The sequence below is a fragment of the Alosa sapidissima genome, chromosome 10, assembly GCF_018492685.1.
Source record: "Alosa sapidissima isolate fAloSap1 chromosome 10, fAloSap1.pri, whole genome shotgun sequence".
NCBI lineage: Eukaryota > Metazoa > Chordata > Actinopteri > Clupeiformes > Clupeidae > Alosa > Alosa sapidissima.
In genome coordinates, this window is record NC_055966.1 from 20,787,738 (window position 1) to 20,808,369 (window position 20,632).

General features: G+C 41.3%; 2 protein-coding genes across 4 annotated transcripts; one reads left to right on the forward strand and one right to left on the reverse strand.

Moving 5' to 3' along the window:
- The first annotated feature begins 662 nt into the window (after positions 1 to 662).
- tmem79b (transmembrane protein 79b) lies at positions 663 to 5,250 on the forward strand. Of its 3 annotated transcripts, none has more exons than XM_042106340.1 (5): positions 663 to 755; positions 1,527 to 2,363; positions 2,641 to 2,835; positions 3,163 to 3,385; positions 4,558 to 5,250. In XM_042106340.1, the coding sequence occupies exons 2-5, from the start codon at positions 1,691 to 1,693 to the stop codon at positions 4,757 to 4,759; spliced, it is 1,293 nt and encodes a 430-aa protein (XP_041962274.1). In that variant the 5' UTR covers positions 663 to 755; positions 1,527 to 1,690; the 3' UTR covers positions 4,760 to 5,250. The 3 variants fall into 3 exon arrangements, with proteins under 3 accessions (XP_041962274.1, XP_041962275.1, XP_041962273.1); XM_042106341.1 differs by lacking the exon at positions 663 to 755 and adding an exon at positions 815 to 835; XM_042106339.1 differs by lacking the exon at positions 663 to 755 and adding an exon at positions 899 to 1,092.
- Positions 5,251 to 11,993: 6,743 nt separating this feature from the next.
- Positions 11,994 to 20,297, reverse strand: LOC121720336 (T-complex protein 1 subunit gamma). The gene is made up of 14 exons (XM_042106336.1): positions 20,158 to 20,297; positions 19,221 to 19,282; positions 19,059 to 19,109; positions 18,890 to 18,952; positions 18,457 to 18,553; positions 18,099 to 18,216; positions 17,653 to 17,839; positions 17,316 to 17,465; positions 16,502 to 16,634; positions 16,164 to 16,245; positions 15,651 to 15,831; positions 14,190 to 14,435; positions 13,513 to 13,644; positions 11,994 to 12,360 (listed from the first exon to the last, which is right to left on the reverse strand). The coding sequence occupies exons 1-14, from the start codon at positions 20,183 to 20,185 to the stop codon at positions 12,274 to 12,276; spliced, it is 1,617 nt and encodes a 538-aa protein (XP_041962270.1). The 5' UTR covers positions 20,186 to 20,297; the 3' UTR covers positions 11,994 to 12,273.
- Between the last annotated feature and the right edge of the window lie 335 nt (positions 20,298 to 20,632).

The window sequence follows — 20,632 nt, forward strand, 5'->3', positions numbered from 1 at the left end:
ACCTGAGTGGTTGAAACATACTTATTAAATTACACTGGGAGCAAAGAAGACTATCTTCACTTTTTTCCCCATTGCAAGTGTCAAAGAAATCCCATAAACACGGGAAGGCCTAGGGTAGCCTACATCAGATGGCCTAAAGATTAGCAGCATTAAGTGATTTGCATGCAGTAATTTGAACACTGACCTTGATCTAGCCTACTTTGGCTATTTAAAGGTAATTTATTGCCAAAACACCACACAATATAAATGAGTTCCCATCCAAATCATGTTCCCATTAAATATGTTAATAAACTATAGTATGGCTTCTTTAATGCTCAAACATGTATTTAGAGAACACTTTTATTTGGTTTTAGTGATTACTTTTGAAATCAACCCAATTTAGGTAAAAATAAGCAAAAGAAAATCGCTATTTTATGTTAAAATGCTGATTATGCAGCTTAGATCTCAGAATTAAGCTTGGTAAACAAAATATTCAGAATCAGCACCCTCAAATTAGGTAAGAAGGGTGGTTTACCAACTTTTCCTCAAATTTGCCGTCAGAAGTTCTCTTCTGTGAAGCTGCTCTCCCTCTACCTGGCCTTTCAACTAGTTAATGGGAGTAATGGATGCCCCTAGTGGGCAATAGATGGCAATGCACAGAAACCATCCCCTTTAAGAACGTAGCCCTTTAACAATGATTTACCTGGCCACACCTGTCTTGTCCACCCACAGGCTGTAAACAACAGCGTCAAACTCGGCGTTGTGAGTACAATTTGGTAAGAAACTTTTACGATGTCTAGGCCTACGTTCTTATAAAGTTCTATGTAAATAGTGTATTACGGGTGATTTTCAACAGGTAGGCTAATTTTTACACTTAGTCAAAATGTCAGATATTTCACTTCCGTGCTACCAAAGTTTCGGGTAGCAGAGGCCGAAGGCGAAGGGTAGGAATTCCGTAAAACAAAGTTTGACTACATGCCGACATGAAATGGCAGCATTTCAAGGCTTCATTTGCCATTGTCGAAAAGATAGAAAACGTGAGAAACAACTTCAGATTAGAGGAAGAACACCGTATTCAGGGAGCTTACCAGAAATGTTTGCTATTGGAGTCAGGTAGGCTAATCAATATGGTTGTCTATTTAAAAGCACTGTTCATTTAACCATTGGATTGTTTTATTTGTAGCTGCTAGGCCTAAGTTTGGACAAAAGCATCTATCAAATCCTATTACCATAACCATAAAATAGCCTATATAACAAGTAATTTTGATTCGACGGGGGTTCATCAAGTTCTAGGCTATTAATTAGGCTACAGGAAATGTTCAGTTTAGGACACAGGCTAAACTATGTGATCATAGGTGGCAGTCTTGGTTTATCGTGGACGTTTTGAAAGGAGGTTGGACTATGATCTGATGTTTCATCCCAATTAACAGTAGATCTCTCTCTCTCTCTCTCTCTCTCTCTCTCTCTCACACTCTCTCTCACACTCTATCGATTTCTCTCTATCTATCAATCTATCTATCTATCTATCCATCATTATATCTTTCCAGGTACTCAAAGATTCTCATCTACTAATAACAACAAATAGCAGTCACAATCAAGGAGATCTAAATGTAATCAGAAATGGCATCTGTTAGGCACACAATATAGAGTATGCTACTGAGATTTCAATTAATTAATTTGTCTGATACTTCAACTGCCTGAATTACTGGATATGACAGATGTCCTACAAACAAATCTGGGGCTGGCTGAGAAAGAGTCCCCAGAAGCAACAGCAGTGCCCCAAACGCCAGGATTCCCAGCAGAAGGAAATGAGAAGCTGAAGGAGGCCGAGAAAGGCCTGGAGACGTCTTCCGAAGGAGAGGTCATGAGTTTTGCAAGCATGGAGCCCAGTACCTTACAGTGGCCTGCAGAGAAGGATGCTCTCAACAAGGCTGGGAGGCCATTGTCTCAGGAGAGCCAGCGTGTGAGCGGAGAAGGGAAGGAGATGGACGACGAGCGAGCCAGCATACAGTCCGAGTGCCTGTCGCTCAGGGGAGGGGAGAGCACAACGGAGAGCGAGCGGGAGCTCAGGATGCGGGAGAAGATAAAGTCCGCGGACGGATGGCTGGAGAAGAAGAACGAAAGGGAGGCAGAATTGGAGTTGAGGGCAGAATTGGAGTTGAGGGCACAACAAAAAGGATGTCACATGGAGATCGAGATGGACGAGGTCAACTCCATGCCAGAAGAGGCAGCACGGGTTTTTAGACCAAACATGCACCACTCTTCTATTGTACCCGAGTCCCCCAGAGATTGGGATGATGAGGATAAGAGCCCTTTCATAGGATCTCATGGTGCTCCAGTGAATGAATATTACAATGACTGGGAACCACAAGAATCACCAAAATGTAAAGAATAACATATAAAACCTCATGTATTTTTGTAAAGAAGCATCTAATATTACATCTTGAAAGATTCATTTGGCACTAAAATGGTCCAAAGACTTATAACTCTGATTTCATATTTGTCATGCAAACAGCCTTCCTAAATGACTGATTTACTTCAAACTTAATGTGTAAAAGATTCATTTTAGAGGCTTGAAAATGTTTTTAACATAATATACTGCAACTAACCCTATTTCAGTGTAAAAGCCCATTGTAAGTGAAATGTTGGTATCCTCCACAGTGGGATGTGTTGGCAGCGGTCGTGATGTACTGAAAGCCGCCATCTCCATGTTCTCGGGTGCTGTGATCTTCCCTTTTCTGGTTTGGGGGGGATACGTCTTCCTTCCATTCGATGCCCCTTTCCTTGAAACTGCACCCTTGCGGCTGGTCTACACACTGCGATGCTCTGTGTTTGGTGTGGTGCCCATTGTGCTGGGTGAGCAGCTTTAGATTACTGGTTCAACCAGATCATTCACTAGAGTGTTTTTTTTTTTTTCCCTTGGATTCCAGATGGTCTGGGATGGATAGATTACTTAGGCCAATGTTTCTTTATGTTTCTGAATTCAGCTTAGCTGCAATACGCACAAAAGTAATAAAAATGACACTCCCCCCCCCCCCCCCCCCCCTCTTCTGCTCGCCCTCTCTCTCTCTCTCTCTCTCTCTCTCTCTCTCTCTCTCTCTCTCTCTCTCTCTCTCTCTCTCTCTCTCTCTCTCTCTCTCTCTCTCTCTCTCTCTTTTCTCTTTTTCTCTTTTTCTCTTTCAGGACTGTTTGTGTTAGGGATATCCCGTATACGTTTTGGTGCTTTACGTCCCCAGTTTGAGAGTCAGACAGAAGTGAAGGAAGTGGCCGTTCACCGCCGTTTTGTGGATGAATCTGTCTCCTTGTTCCTGCTGTACTTCGTTCAGCTGGCTGTGTTGGCTGCTTATCTGAACCACGACTTACTTAAGCTAGTGCCTCTGTTGACCATCCTTTTTGCCATTGGCAGGTAATCTCACTTATTTCATGACTTCACCCACAACTATTATAAGACCAAGACCATTATAAGACCAAGAGTGTGTATGGCAACAGACATATTTTACTAGTTGAAGCATGCACTGTGTTGACTCAGTCACGAGACAAATTACACAATTTTAATGACTAATCATGTAGAGCTGCTCTTGAATGTAACTGTAGTTGTATTAATGTGTAATTATTCTGTAATAGTGTTATGAAAGGATGCTTTGCTGGTTAGGATATTTAGTCTATTCTATTACACTCTCCCACCTCCCTCACTCGCTTCCTGTCAGTCTTTTCACTGTCCTATCCCCCCAAAAAAAGAAAAGTTTGTATTGTATTACTCTCTGATGTGAATTTTCATCAACAAAATATCTGGATATATTTGTCTGCTACATCAACTGCTTCTGTTTTGCGTGTAATGTTCCCCTTGATCTTGTAACTCTGAATGTTTTTTTTCTCTCAATATTCATTGTGTCTTTTGTCAAGAGGAGCACTCGCACACAGAAGAAAGTGTAGCACTTATCCTTAGGTATGAGCTACACCAGGCGCGTAACTGAAGCGTTCCGTTCACAACTCGTAAAATCCATTTTAGAAGACTGGTCTATTTTTTTTCGTACATACACGCCACTATCACGTCTGGTGTAGCTACTTCCATTGATTATAGTGGCAGCTAATTGTTGCAGCAGACTCTACGCAAACAGAAAGCTTCAGTTACACGCCTGGTGTAGCTCATACCTTAGACTCAGTTGTGAATGGCAACAATGCCAAGGTTATGGGTTTGTACCTGGCAGCAAAAGAGAAACAAACCCGAAACTCTAGGCTATTCTCAGTTTGGCTTTGCACAGGATTCCCTGAAGTAAAAGTTGTTTGATTATTAAGCTCTTGAAAGTTTAGAAAATGTTATGTAGAATCTCTTCCTTTAAAGAGTGTGTTTTACATTACTGTATGCCTGATCAATGTTATTTACAGGGCTTGAAGTTCTCAGGCACTGTGCCTGAATTTAGGTGTGGGCCAGGCCATTTAAGATTACAAAATAGATAATGTAACAGATTAAGAAGTTTCTGATAAACTCAGGCACAGAAAGTTGCCCTACTTTATGTGCCTGTATTAAGTTTGTAGCAAGTTTTCTCATGTTTCTCTGTTCTTTCCCCCATTTTACAGGCTTTGCTACTGGGTTGCCGCAACCATGGGCAGTAGCCTTAGAGGGTTTGGCTTCGCCCTGTCTTTCCTGCCCATGGTCACTATGATGGTGGCGAACATGTACTTCATCTTTGTGCTTGATGCTGAAGGGAACCTGTTTGCCCAAGAGGCCCGTTCTTCCCATGACTCCCCTTCCACCTATCGGCAGAGATTCTGGGGTTGATCTGTTACTCCAGGCCTAGGTTGCCAAATTGGGGTCCTTTTCATTTATTTTAATTTAGATTACAATGATCAAGGTTTTTCTGTGCGAGGCATTGAGAGTGTGTTTAATAAATGAGTCACTGACTTACTGGGTGATTGCTGTCAGTGAAGTATGGCACTGAAAATGTACATTACATGATGAACAAGGCAAAATAAATAAACATGATTTACTTGATGTTTTAATGACTTGTTAGATGGACTTTTAGTAAAGAATGGTATTGTCTTCCAGAGATTATTTAATAGTCGGGGTTATTCGCATTCTTATGGAGGTAACGATTAGTATTTAAGCACTTTTTATGTGAAAACTGAATTCCCTGTAGTCTAAGTCCAGTTTCTGCAGTAACTTGTAGATTTGTTTACTTTCCTCAATAGACAGTAGGGCACAAAGATATGTTGATTTTTGTCTAACCTACATTGATAATGTTTACATTAAATGCACAGTCATAACTCTTCCTTTTCTGAGTTTTATTTCTGTGGTAGTGTAAACATTCATACAAATTTACATAAGCCTAATCATCTCTACCAGTTATGTATTATTTTGATTAATGTAAAACTCTGCTACTTCCCTGTGCAATGTAAAGTCCATCTTTTTAAAATAAATGTATTTTCATACACTCTATAACAAATGTAGTGTCATACTGTTATTATTCTAAGATGGGGGTGTCAAAGATACAGCCCAAGGGCTAGATCTGGCCTGCCAGCTGATTTCATATGGCCCCCGAAATGTTTTGGGTAGGAAGGAAAAATTAAAAAATAAATAAAATAGATATTCATATCCTGTTGTCAAAAGAAATCTCTATAGAAAAAAAATAATTAAACCTAGCACTACAAACCATTTTCAGAAAGGAAGATGCAGAGGATAAATGCTGCACTGACAATTTGACAATTACATTATGTTGGTGTAGTCATATACTCTATGCTGGTAAAAAAGAAAGACTGGCATGTAAGGTATATTTAAAGCAGTACACAATAAACCTTCAGAGCCTTTTTTGCTCTGAAGTGGTTTAGTATAGGAGGAAATCACCAAACAACAATCTGATATCCATGCAGACAAATTATAATGACGACCCCATGTGGTCTCATTACAACAAATCCGGCCTTTCAAGAGAGTTCGATTATCAGCATCATAGTTGGCCCCACAAGGCTTCCTTTTTAACATTCCATATGTTACCTTAATGCAGAGGAAGTAGATTGGGGCCCAAATAGAACGTTCAAGCATTGTTTTTGTTTTTATTGTTGAAAGGGTCTATGAGTCTGTCTGCCACCCCTGTCAAGACCTTGATGGGCATTGCATCTCTATTCTGCTATGAAAAATGTCGTCCTAATCATGTGCTCCCTCAAAAGACCCCTAAAAGCCTCACAATCAGTTCGATCAAACACGTTCGGCAACATAAATCCAAACCTCACGAGTGTTGAATAAATGAAGAAGTAGGAGTGGAACCTGACACCTCAATTCAGACAAGACAAACCTGTTTCAACCCTTCAAACTATCGGAGGGGACAAAATCGCACGAGCCACCTGCGTGACGCATAACATCAGCGGGCCTTGCGTGCTTGCTGCAAGACGATTGTGGGCGCAAAGGCCGCAGTAGGCAACAGACGACGGCGGCCACCCAGGAATTACACATTTGTTGGACTATTTTGACTACAGAATGTCGACTAGTACACAGGGCAGACGGAAACACAATGCATGTTTGTTTCGACTACGCGAAAACTGCCCCCTTCGAAGATTAAGGAAGAATAAAAGTCACGGTGAGCTGAGTTAAACTGTTTGTAGACGTAGACTGACAGATGGTTACTAACTTGGTCCATGGATTTGAACACATAATTAGGATATGAATTGCAAACCTGTACTGAGCCTGTATGGCTTCACATTTGCTTGAAGTGCTTTAAGGACAGCCTATCCCATATTAAAGGAGTCAGTTGTTTTGTTTCATTTCTGACAGCTTATGGCTGGGATAATAGTTCGAAAAGTATTTCCTGTGCGTTCTGTAACTATACCTTGTTTGTTGTAGTGTTATGCATTTGTTGGCAACGTTTGCGGGCTTGGACACATGCACAAATAGAAATGGGCTGAGACAGAGAAAATATATTCGTGAAAGTCCATTAATGTAAAAAGTGCAGTGATGTTTTGTAACACGGTTTATTTGTAGTCTGCCTTTTCCTTAAATGCCTTCCTGCATTGTGGTTTAAATCGAAAGGTAGCCTGGCGCATTTACATGTCTGATTTCTGTGAAAAGGGTAAGAGGCAGTGGTATCTTCTTGTTATGCTTATGAAAAAAAGAGAGGGGAAAGCATAGGTTGTGAATTGTGCAACCTAGGCCTATATAAACACTGTCATAACAAGTGAAGTGACGTGGGAATACTTACAGACATACAACTGTTTGCATACTGATCTGTGTATTTAGTCACTCCCCTTCCATTTAGTCATCCTACACATTTTCTTGTGCTGTGGTTGAGCAGAGCAGCCTCACACAAGCAGTTAACAATGAATATAAAAGTGGCTGTTCAATGGTCATGGCTACAATCACTTGATTTCACAGATGAACACACCCCTATTGGGAGACATTGGACTGGACAACCCAGTGTTTTGCCAACAAATGATGGCACAATCAGTGTTATCTGTGAACAACAGCTATCGACGGCTCATTCTAGTTGTGGAACTCACAGGCAGGAGGGGAACTTGGGTGAGCTCAAAGATTTTTTTTATTTGTCACAAACATAGATATAGGCTATACTGTCGTAAAACATGTAGTGAAATGGCAGTTAGCTTCTCAACTTTCCTGAACAGAGGTGTAAAGGATAAAGACAGAAATATTTAGAAAGAATTTAATAAATAGATAGAATAGAATGAAAAAAGTGTAGTATGGCAAATCCATGTGCAAATACCATTTGTATTTAATTAGGCCTAGTCATAATGACACACAGTGGTGTAATGTATCATCTCGAGGCAGTGTTTCTCATTCACCCTTTTCTCTGAATGCTAAAGATTCCATGGACACAGACCCTGTGGGCCAGGCTGGACCTAGCTTCCTTGGTCCTCCTGCAGACCCATGCTCTGCCATGGGCCACGCTGCAGTCAGTAACGCTTGTGACTGCCTGCGCAACCCTTCAGAGAGCTCTTCTGATGTCAGCATGGGTAAGTCATTTAGGTTGTACAAATTCCCTCTGAGAATGCAAGAGGAAATTTTGCATGTTGTGCAACACATGCATGTTGTAATAGTATCGCATGGCTTCTCATACCACTGCTACTGTATGCAGACGACACACAGCTCTATCTGTCCTTTCCACCTGATGACCCCTTGGTTTCAGCACGGATCTCGGATTGCCTCTCAGACATAGCTACATGGATGAAGGCACACCACCTCCAGCTGAACCTCTCAAAGACTGAACTGCTGGTCCTCCCAGCTAAACCTACCATACACCACAACATCAACATCAAATTTGACTCCCTGTCTGTTTCACCTACTAGGACTGCAAGAAATCTAGGAGTTGTTCTCGACAACCAACTAACCTTCTTAGATCATGCTGCCTTAGTCGCCCGGTCATGCCGTTTCGCACTCTACAACATACGGAAAATCAGGACTTACTTGACTCAAGATGCTACCCAACTTCTGGTTCAGGCAATAGTCATCTCACGACTCAACTACTGCAACGCCCTCCTGACAGGTCTACTGCCTGGTCTACAACCAACCCAAAAGGGCACATATTACCGCGCTGCTCATCCAGCTTCACTGGCTACCTATGGCGGCGGCCCGCCTCAAATTCAAAGCTCTAACGCTTGCCTACAAAGTAGTCTCCGGTTCTGCTCCCACCTACTTGAATGCCCTCATACAGACATACGCTACCTCTAGACCGCTGTGCTCCTCAGACAAATGACGTCTAGCTCTACCACCGGTACGCTCAGGCCAATCCAAACTTTCTCATCTGTTGTTCCTCGTTGGTGGAACACACTGCCAGTTCCTACAAGGGTAGGGACATCCCTCTCCAAAAAACTCCTGAAGACCCAGCTCTTTAAAGAACATCTCCTCTCATAGCACCACTTACAAGAAGTCTTGCTGATCCTAGCACTTACCAGCTGTCTTAAACTGACACGTAACTGTTAAAAACAGCACTCACTGATGCACTTATTCTTACTGTACTCTACCGTTTTTAAATTGTCCTAAAATTGTTGAGAATTGCTTTAAAACCTAAACTGTTTACCATGTTGTTAGTCGCTTTGGTTAAAAATGCGTCAACCAAATGTAATGTAATGTAATGTAAAGTATCTCATATTGTAGGCTAATGGAAGCCGTGCCCATTTTACAATAATGAAATCACCCATTTCTCCTCTCATGTACAGAACTTGACAGTGGTGTGGATCCTGAGACAGGGGAAAGGGCTATGGGATGACCAAAGCTGTCAGGTGCATCTGGAAGATCTCCACAAATGGACCTTGTAGCCAGATGTTTATGTTCCAATGCACATCAGTCAAGTACTGTACTTTTTTAATATGTGGAGTGTTTGTGTACATAGATGGCATGTTTGCTATTGGTTGAAGACACAAGGCAGCTGAGATGTAACCTTGAGACCCATTTACAATATGGGAAGCTGGCATAGCTTAACGCTAATGTGGGGGTCATCATGGATTCATTCTTGGATTTTAAGTGTAGTGTCCTCTTAGAATTGCAATGGAATGGGGGAGCTACCATGATCGGGTCCGGCCCAGGTAATTTCTCGGTCCCCGTCTCTCTCTCCCGCTTGCTTCCTGTCACTCTCATCGCTGTCTTTTCTGACAGCCCTCAAGGACTTTGCAATATGATTTAAATGTCCCAGACTGACGCAAAGTAGTCCACAGAAATGTGAGGATTGTTCCTGGAAGTTGCATGAAGTTTATTTCTTCCAGTGAATTTTTACAATTGTATCTTTTGAAATGGTTGGTATTTTAATATTGTAATAAATGTGGTTTTTGAATGCATTCAGGATGTTTAGGGCTTTTTTTTTGGTTCAAGAATTTATTTCTTTTTTGGGGTATCTGCTTATAGTAGACCTTATCAAATTATTTTTTTGTTTATTAAGGAATATTAAAACATGCTTTGTCCCTTGTCCCTCACCATTTACTTTCATGTTTAATAATTGTATCAAAGTGGCAAATATTTAGATCAGTCAAGAGATGATTATTGACTACACCTTAAGTCTTCCTTGTAAGTTAAATTACCAGAGGTATGGTGAATTCCTGTTCTCCCTGTCACTATGGGGAAGTGTTCTACTCACTGGGTATCTTAAGTCTGAAACCATCTACCGTGAGATTTTAATCTCCATATCATGGTTGTTTTATTCAGACACCATATTACTGACGTGGTTAGACAGGTAACCATGGGAACATGCTTAGGCATGGGAGCCGAACCCATAAATAACTCCAAAAACACTGATATAACCCAAGATACATGTAGATATGTTAAAGTACAAATCTAGTGGGCGACCACACAAACAGAAACTGAGTATTCAGGTTCTGCAAGATGGTACACAATGGACATGAAGTATTCCTTATGAAGATGAAATATGTTCCCCACAAATGCAGTAGCCTATCTGCAAGTCAGTACAAGCATTATTATTTTAGCTTTGGAAATAGTGATTGCACTTGTTAAAGTAAATTTCCTTAGCTCAAGAAGGAGAATGAATTCCTTCTATCAATTTGTTTGCTTTCACTTCAGTCGTGTTACAGATTTATCACATCACAGCCTTCCCCCTTTCAATAACTGCACAAATCAGATAAATATTCATGCAAATTCCCATCCTAATCCAAACTGCTAACTTCTTCCGTTTTGTATGAGGAAAAAAAAAAAGTCTATATAAAACATATTTGAAAAAAAAAAATAGTAAAAAATAATAAAACATATTTGCATACAACACCAGTCAAAAGTTTGGACACCCCAACTCATTTATGTTTTTTTTCTGTATCTTTAGTTTTGCAGAGTAGGTGGTTAAGATTATGAAATTACACACATGGATTTATGCAAACGCAAATGTGTAATTACATTTTCGATATTTTAATTCTTCAAAGTACAGACCTTTTGCTCACTCTCAACCAACTTCACATAGGTATTTTCCATATGGATTTCCCATACATTTTGGCTGCTTGAAGCTGGTTTTAATGTCAATTGTGTGCAATGTTGTCATGAAGAATTTGGAATGAATAAATTTGGATGGAATGTAAATAATATATTTGTAGAGACCTTTGTCCTCTGTCATACTTTGGATGTTATAGGGCATTGTACAATGTAGTAAAAAAGGAATCAAAGAAAAAAACTACACGTGTCCAAACATTTGACGGGTACTGTATATAAGTGGTGAAAAGCTGGCTAAATGAAATCACACCATAGAGCAGTAATTCTCAACCTTTTTGCTCCCAAGACCCTCGTGTCCAAGAAGATTCCCGGAGGCCCCCATAGAAAACATGACCAGTCTTCCGGTCATAATGACTCCAGCTGTACAGTACACACTCCAAAAGTTCCAATACTTTGCTTTAAGATTCTGTGGTTGAATTAAGTTCCATTAAAAAAAAAAAACTAATATAGGCCCTATATATATATATATATATATATATATATATATATATATATATATATATATTTCTTGACTCATTCCAATCTAATTGTAAATATAATGGGTTTGAGTGTATATATATATAAAAAAAAAACTCCACATTTTTGTGCATTTTAATTAATAAACAAGGCTCATTGTTAAAAATAAATTTCCAATCATATTAATGCTGCCTTTGCACCTCAGAGGTCACCTTTGGGGTCTCGGCCCCCTTAATACAAAACTACTGCCTTAAAGAAAGTACCCAACATTTTTGTTCTAGGAGTTGCATTACACTGAGGATCTAGAATACAGACCTAGTCACAGAACATTTGGGATGGCATCTGAGGAAGATTGTAGATTTATTCTGGAGGTTTATAGGTCGAGCTTTTGGCCCAATAAACTACCTGATAACAACCATTTGAGAAGAACAGTAAACTAATTTTGTGTACACGTTTAAGGATAGAGGATACATTACCCTACATGTTGTTAAACTGCAACTAGAAACTTTTATTTCACCATCCTATAGTGCATATATGAGGAAAGAATGCCAGAAAACATTTGTTTTTGTTCATGAAACTTTATCACTGGTAGCAAATAAAAGCAACAGTGCCATTAACCAGCCATGGAATGAAGTCAGGGTGAATATGACAGGCATGTTTATTCACAAAGTCCAAGCCAAAGGTCCGGAGAGTCACCAACAGCCTTCTAACCACGTCAGGCATAAATGACAAAGACTAACTCAGGATGACACTGATAGGTTTATCAAAAGAAAGCAAAAAAAAACGAGGAACCAACACGCAAATGAGACGACATCTTTTTTTTACACGCCAATTCACCCACTATTCCCGGTCTTCTTAGCCCAATCCTCCTATCCCAACCACAGCTTTGCGCAACCCTTGTACCCCCTGTTCCTCTATTCTGGGCCTCTCATATCATCCCCGTCCTTCTTCTTCTTGTGCCCTGACACAATGTCATCGATGCGCAGCAACAAGATGGCCGTCTGAAACAAAGGCAGAGAAATGTATGGTCATATCAGGGTGACTTCGGGTGTAGCTCCACTCAAGATCACTTTCAGTAAAGTTCAAGATCAGATTACAGTAAAGCAAGAAAAACAATTGTCAGTGCAACAAGAACAGACCATTCCACCAATGTTGTTTTCCTGATGCCTGCTCAAAAATGACACCAACAGGAACTGAGTCTAGCAGCATAGCTCCAGGGCTTAAAGCCCTCAGGCACAGTGCCTAAATTCGGATGTAAGCCAGGCCATTCAAGATTTGAAAATAGATACTTAGATATTTTCCTTGCTTTAAGCCCTGTAACTCGTGCCTGCAACACAACATTTTTAGCCTAAGTGCTGTCAATTTCAGCCCATGAGCTGCCAACTATTACATGGATTGCTTTAGGTCTCAAGTTGATGACCCACGTCCCATTCTCTTCAGGGAGCCTCCACTAAGCACGTAACTTGGCAGCCGTGCCCTACTGGTTAGAGCTTCGGACTTACCGGAGGGTTGCCGGTTCGAACCCCGACCAGTAGGCACGGCTGAAGTGCCCTTGAGCAAGGCACCTAACCCCTCACTGCTCCCCGAGCGCCGCTGTTGTTGCAGGCAGCTCACTGTGCCGGGATTAGTGTGTGCTTCACCTCACTGTGTGTTCACTGTGTGCTGAGTGTGTTTCACTTATTCACGGATTGGGATAAATGCAGAGATCAAAAGAGTATATATACTTATACTATACTTAATTGAAACATTCCATTTGTGGAGCATAAAAATGGTTCTATGTGCATGCCCAATCACATCTGGTGTAGCAAGTTCAATTAATTACAATGGAAGCTAATTGTTGGAGCAGATGCTCCGTGAACAGAACGCTTCAGTTACATGCCTGGTGTAGCCTGCCTGTTAGTGCCACGAGTAGTGTTGTGGACACCGGCGCCGACACTTTTGACATTCGATTACTATATTGTTCTCAATACAACCCCATATACCAGCGCCGAACTCTGCCGCCACCTGCGCTGGTGTGTGGGGTTGTATTGAGAACAATGTTACCTCAGTAATCAAATGTCGAAAGTGGAGTACGCCGCACACTTGTCGGCGCTCGTGTCCGAAACGCTGAAGGATTTCTCATTTCAGTGTGGCTATACAGACAGTGGGCTCACCTCCACAGCGGTCTTGTAGACCTGAGCCTTCACTGCCAGTGGTTCCAAGATTCCCAGCTCGTTCATGTCGGTGAGGATGCCCGTCTCACCATTCACTCCCCATGATACACAGCCCTCCTGGGTGTGCTTCGCCTGTGGGGCACAAATTAACAGTTGGACTCAAACGGTCACCCAAAACCCATTATGTAAAGTACTCCATACCCGCATGTCAAAAACAGTGTGCAGACAGCCAAATAAAGCTATCCGCTGAGGGGCTTTTTAAATTGAGTTTTAAAAGGCAGATTTAAAAAGGCAGCTGCATTCAAGCATTTACTGCTCAATTTAAAAATTATAAAAATGGAAGTAAAAACAAAAAATGACAAGTGGTACGGGACAGAGTGAAATCACTTAAACAGGTTTTACACTGTTATAAGTCAAGGTCAGATTTGAGCAGAGCGGCCTTCCAACAGTGCCAAAGAGCACAAGTGATTCTTAAGACTAGCAAGGTTGACTGGCACAAGACCTTACACATTGTGCACTCAACAGCATTCTGTCAAATACAGTAAAATGAGAATACACCACACACAACTTCGCCATCATAGAAGACTGAATGGAACTGAAATCCTATGTTGTTTAAACCTGATACATGAATGGGTTTCATAGGTTGAGAGACTCATGACTGCTGGGCCCCTTCTTACCCTGAGCGAGGTGAGCACTCTGATGGTGCTGGCTCCGCAGTTCTGGATGAGTGTGCGGGGAATGACCTCCAGGGCCTGGGCCACAGCACGGTAAGGCCACTGCTCTATCCCGGTCATGGCCCGAGAGCGCTCCGTCAGTCGCTTGGACACGGCCATTTCCACAGCTCCACCGCCCGGCAGCAGGTAGGGCTCCAGCAGCACATTCCTGCACACCTGCATGGCATCCTGCAGGTTCCGTTCCACTTCCTGAACGCGGAAGTCACAGACAGCAGTCCGTCAGTCGAGAACTCATATTTGGCATCAACACATTTTAGTTCAACTGTGCCACTCTCTCTACCTTGTAAGCTCAGCCAAGATTGGAATTTTAAAAACTAGGTATTGTCAATTTCATATTGTGAGAACAAAAGCGTCTCGATAATCGCTGTGACGAGCGATAGGTCTTCCGTAAAAACTGTAGTTGTGTTTCAGCTGCTGTGGAGCAGAACAGCCTCAACAGATCTCGCACAGCCAAAACGGTAGATGCCGGTGTTGGCGAGGCAATACATGGACGCCAGGGTTGAGTTACAAGTGACCGTGACACACTTGAAATTGATAGATCTCACACGACCTCATATGCCTTTTCTCATGCCAACTTTTCGTCTGCACTTCCTCCGATGTATAATTGATTAGACCTGTTCAATAAGAGTTGAGCTGACAACGGGATCTGTCCATTTTCAACATGTACAGGCCACACACACGCATCTTACAATATGCATAGCCTTTCTACATGCACCAATGCACTGCATCCAAACGAGTTTGAATTCACAGTGATGTTTTATTTATCAACTGAGCGACTACACTAATCTATGAACACAGCATTAGGCTACTTTCTGTCTGACGTAGGCTATTGGTGCCTATTACATAGCCTATAGAGAAAATCAGAGATGGACTGAAACAAAGTAGTCCAACAAAGGTTGTACTGCAGTGGAAATATTAACTTGCATTAAAATTGACTTCAAATAAATATATTGACTATTTCACTGTGAGAAACTGAACTTTATCGTTCTCACTACCTCATTCGCATTGCCCTGCAAGCGCAGACACGAGAGAGAGACTCATTTGTTCGCACACACACGCACAACCGTTGATACTGTTAACTCCATAAAAAATAACTTTTAAACTCTACAGACAGATTCAAAAACATTGGTTGACAAAACCAACAGTCTAACCATGCAATTAACTGGCATGCTCAACCTAACTAACATTAACAGCATGAATGTGGGGAATGTTAAAAAACTGATTTCCCTGCACTAGTCTCAACCTGATCAAGCTCACAACTTTAGCTTTTAGATAATGACCAACTTTCAAAAAGACAGCCAATATTTTAAGTGGCAGACTTCTCAGAACTACTCATCAATACAATTGCATGACAAAAGAAGTCAGTCATTCTACCATTATTTTATAACCCAGACAACAGCTTACCGCAAGGATTTCCTTACTGGCTCCTCTGAGCAGGATGGTACAGGCTTTGGGGTCTTTGCACTCAGTGACGAAGGTGAAGTACTCATCTCCAATCTTCTTCACCTCAAAGAGCCCAGCTCCCGTTCCCACATCCTCCTCACGGATTTCATCTGTCCGGCTGGCAATGCGAGCTCCACACGCTCTAAGGATGAGGAGACAGGCACTTTGTTTCATACTTGGAGTTTTTTTCCTACACTGTCTGAGTCACAATTAATTAATAACATGCAAATATCAACTCGGTACTATATATGGTCTATACATCATCATTACCCTGAAAGGAAGAAGTCGCACATATCTCCATTAGACCTTCTCTCCTTGTTGCTCCAATTAGGCAAAACTATGCTCTAGTCTAAAGGGTAGGCTACAGAGCATTCTACCCAGTCTTGCTGTGATGCATTATGTCTATATTGCAAGCTGTGCTTTCTCATAAATGTATAACTCTTGTTGGGAGGACAAATGCATGATGCTGCTCACCTGGCAATACGGTGGTTGTCGGTCTTCCTCACACGGCGGATAGCTGTGATGTTGGCCTTCACCAGGTAGTGCTGAGCCAGGTCTAATGGGGAGAGGAGAATGAGAAAGCTAAGATGAATGGCAAGAGATTAATTTTAATTATAAAATGGATCTAGGATGATGATTATCAAATAGAAATATTTTGCACACATCAAGTACTGTGAGACTTTACAGTGTAGAAATATACCACTCAGTATAAAAAAAAAACAGTGCTACACAACAAATGAGAAAGTTGGTAACCGATGGAACACAGAGTCCTGTAAAGAGCGTTTTTTTTTCTGGGAAAAAAAAAGCCCTACCAGAAATGCCCTTTTCTGTGAAGATCAGGTCGGGTTTAAGACGAATGATTTCTTCACAGATCTGCTGGATGTACTCTTCCTCCATCTGCAGAATGCGGGCAAAGTCCTCCTCACGTGTGATTTCAATATCAGTCTGGGTGGACAGGTGGGATAGGAGAGCATTAAGGATGCTATACATTCAAGGAGTTTATCAACTAGGACTGTTGGAATGCCTTTTACAATTTGACTTATTATGACCCATAGACGGGTTACCCGTTTTCCAGCAAACCTAGACACTCATTATAACGTTATAAACTCCACTTAATAGGCTGCTGTAAGCTACAATCTGCATTTTTTGTATACCCATGTCCCAATGATAATAACATGTAATTTCAGAGTTTATTTCAGAGTTTGTCTTACATTTGCATTATTGATATAACCATCCACCATTTCTTGGCGAAGACATGAATTCCATATTGAACATTCTCTAACCATCACTATTTCAATTGGTGCAGTTTTCAGCACAAAAACTCCTTGTAATCTTTTCATGGAGAGCAGTCCTATATGCTGTTCTATGGTGCTTTTTGCCCCATAGTTACACTTGCATGTTTTCGTGACGTTGCATAGAAATCCATGTATAAATAGTCATGATGGGAGGTCTTCAACTCAAGTAAAATATTTCATTCATAACAAAAGAGTTTGACAATATGATCTTTATGTTCTTTTTTTTCTATATATCACATTCTCTCTTGATTCAATCATGAATTGGGCATCCTTAGCAGCACCTACTGGCCAAATCCATTTCTACATTTCCTTCCAGAAGGGATTCACTCACCTGGCTCTCTCCCTTTTTGTACTCCAAAGAACAGTCGAGAAGAAGGATGCGGGGGTTTTTGATGAGGCGACGCATGCGAGGGTGCGTGACGTCCTTATTCACCATCACTCCTCTCAGCACACAGGATTCCTCGATGAATCCCCCTGGGACCTGGTAACATAACACATTGCAAGTTCATTTTCAGGGAGAATAAAGAAAGAAACATTCATCCAAACCGGCAACCCTGCATAAAACAGTTAAAACCAATTATACAAGTAAACCTAGTACAATTATACAAGTAAAGCCAATGTAGCATCCCAATGTTGAAAACTTGCATATAGCATGTAATAAGTCACACCTTCTCCACTTTGGCATACTTCTTGATGTCAATTTCTTTGCGGCCCCCATCCTCCAGCTCAACAGTGCGTACGGCGTCCAAGGCGATGTTGCAGGCCATATCAGACCAGCGGCTCAGTGCTTTTGTGTTGATGGCAGAGTTGATGATCTTCAGCATCATTTCCCGGTTGTTCACATCCACTGGTGTGCTGTTTCAGACAATACAGAGAGACTATAACCTCACATCCCTAAAAAAAAAATCACATCCTAGCAATCCATGACTAAGAATGAGACTACACCAGCCAGACAGCCTAAGAAACATCTGATGAAAACACAGATGGAAAAAAAGAGTGCACGCAAGGTTTATTAAGTCAGACAGATAAACAAAGACACGGTCAGACTGACAAAACTGGACAGACAAACGTATAACTTTATTCTTCCTGAAGGACATTTATGACAATGTGATACCTGAGGTCTTTGAGCATGTTGAGCATATCATCCAGGGCTTGTCTATAGGCACTGATTACTATTGTGGGATGCATCTGCTGCTCCAGGAAATGCTCGGCAACAGAGAGCATCTCACCAGCTACAATAGCAGAAGACAAACATCATTCAGATCATCAACGGAAAAAAACAGGAGCCAAGATGCAGTGTTCAGTGAGTGTTCGATGACACAGATTCTTCGAGAAAGTATTGCCACACCCAACAACACACAAAATCACAGTGAAAACAGATCTCAGAGGTTTGAAGTCTGTCGTTTAAAGCAGTCAATACACTGGATGATGTGCCATGAAGAACAGCTGACTGGAAGCCCTGGGAAACTTACCAAGAATGATTACAGAGGTAGTACCATCTCCCACCTCCTCATCCTGGGTACGACTGATCTCAATCATAGACTTGGCTGCCGGGTGCTGTACTTGAATCTAGATGGAGGAAATGTAGGCCTACATCTGAATCTCTTTCTAACATCAGCAATAACCATGAATTCATGTTTATCAATACCATAGCTGACAGGCAAACACACACAACTTCACAATTGAATCTTGAGATAAAGTTCTTAGATGCAGGAAAAACCATCTTCACATTATTCCACTACTTACAACTAGCCTTGCTAATTCTAGCACTTATCACAAGACTAGAACTGACACCTGACTGTATAAAAACCGCACTCACTGATGCACTTACTTGCTCTATTGTACTCTACATTATGGCCAAATATAATGTAACAGAAGAGAAACTTAATTTAAAAGATTGCATACCTCTCTGAGAATAGCATTACCATCATTGGTCATGACTATGCCACCCATGGGATCCAAAAGCATCTGCCAAAACATGGAATAAAATAAGAGACTACACACTAAATATCCAAATACATGATGACAGTTTTATCTTAAAAGTGCTGGCAATACAGATCAACTCGACACAAACCTTCATCATAGCTCTTGGACCCAAACACGTCCTGATGACGTCAGCTATTGTCTGAATATAAGCACAATGATATGTTATAATACAAAATATAACTTAGAACACACAATATATCAACACAGGTGCCATAACTAGACCTCGCACGATAGAGGACTACAATCTTACCTTAGCTGCGTTGATGTTTCCTGCCTGGACTTTCCGTCCAGACTCTCGCTTCATATTTTGACCTGTACAGAAAAATGAATAACTTAAGTGCTGGATACATTTATTATTATAGTTGCCAATGCTAACGTTGTAAGACAATCCATTCATAAACAGAAGTCCAATGTCAAACCTCTCAAACACAGCCCAGTGGACTTTATCTAACTTTTCGCCACACAATCACTGACTTTGACTTATTGATAGCTCCGTCAACTCATAGAACTGAATGCATTTTAGTCAATCAAGAGTCACTGTGGGTGAAAACTTTAATATTCAAAAAGACAATAACTTACAACAGCCATAATCTGCATCTTCAGTCAATCATGGAGGTTACAGATAGCATCGGCTACCTATTTAAGCTTGTTAGCTTACGAGCTTAGCGTCAGGGTACTTAATAGCAAGCTAAGAAAACGGCCCACTTGCAAATTGGCTGTCAAACCACTTGTTATTACTCCAAGGAGGCCAGAAACGATATCGCTAGCTACTTCACTCAAACCAACAGACAGCTTTCTTCTGACTTCTTCTCACTGGAATAGTTGGCTTGCAATTAACTTTTAAATTTAACGATACTTAAATGCTCATTTTGAACGTTCACATTAACGAAAAGCCATCATCTCGCACAACCACTGTATCCCAGAGCTGCTAGGATGACACAAGACAATTTTTTCCATCTTTGCCTTCAGCGTAGGGACTCATGCTGATAACTAGCTTACGTTAGCTTTCCTGGCTAGCTTTTGTGACTGCGTGTTGGGATGCTAGGGAGGCAGCTAGCAAGTTAGCTGATGTTCCGCGTGCAAAGTACGACACACACAAGGCAGAGGAGATAATTTCACATAAATACACTAAAACTTCATAGACAACTAAGGGGGTTATCTGTAAATAGAACATCATTGGTACTCACTTAACACGAGAACCGGTCGTCCCATCATTTTTGCAGTGATCAAACTAACCGGCAACCAAAATCTACCACGGGGAAAGAAGAAACAGCAGGGTCTGCACGATTGTCTAGAAACTAGGCAGTGCCTAAAGGGATGTACCAATTAGAGCACATGGAATTTTGACGTAAAGCAAAGCAAGCCAATCCCAAAGAGGAAACTGTCACGTTAGCCACGCCCCCAGGCGTGACACAGCACGAGCGCACAAATGAATGAGACATTCTCGTCGTTTCCTCAGTTTCAGCAGCTTCAGTCTGCTAACACACCGTCAACCATCTGTCCCAGTAGGTTACAGCATAGTTTATGTTAGTGGTTATATCGTTAAGGATGCAAAACGTGGCTTTTCAAAGTAGGTAAGCGAAATCCTTGGCTGATAAGAGTTGCACATAAGAGATGTGTCAGTTAATTCTTTTGGATTCAAACTAGGCTATATTTCCAACT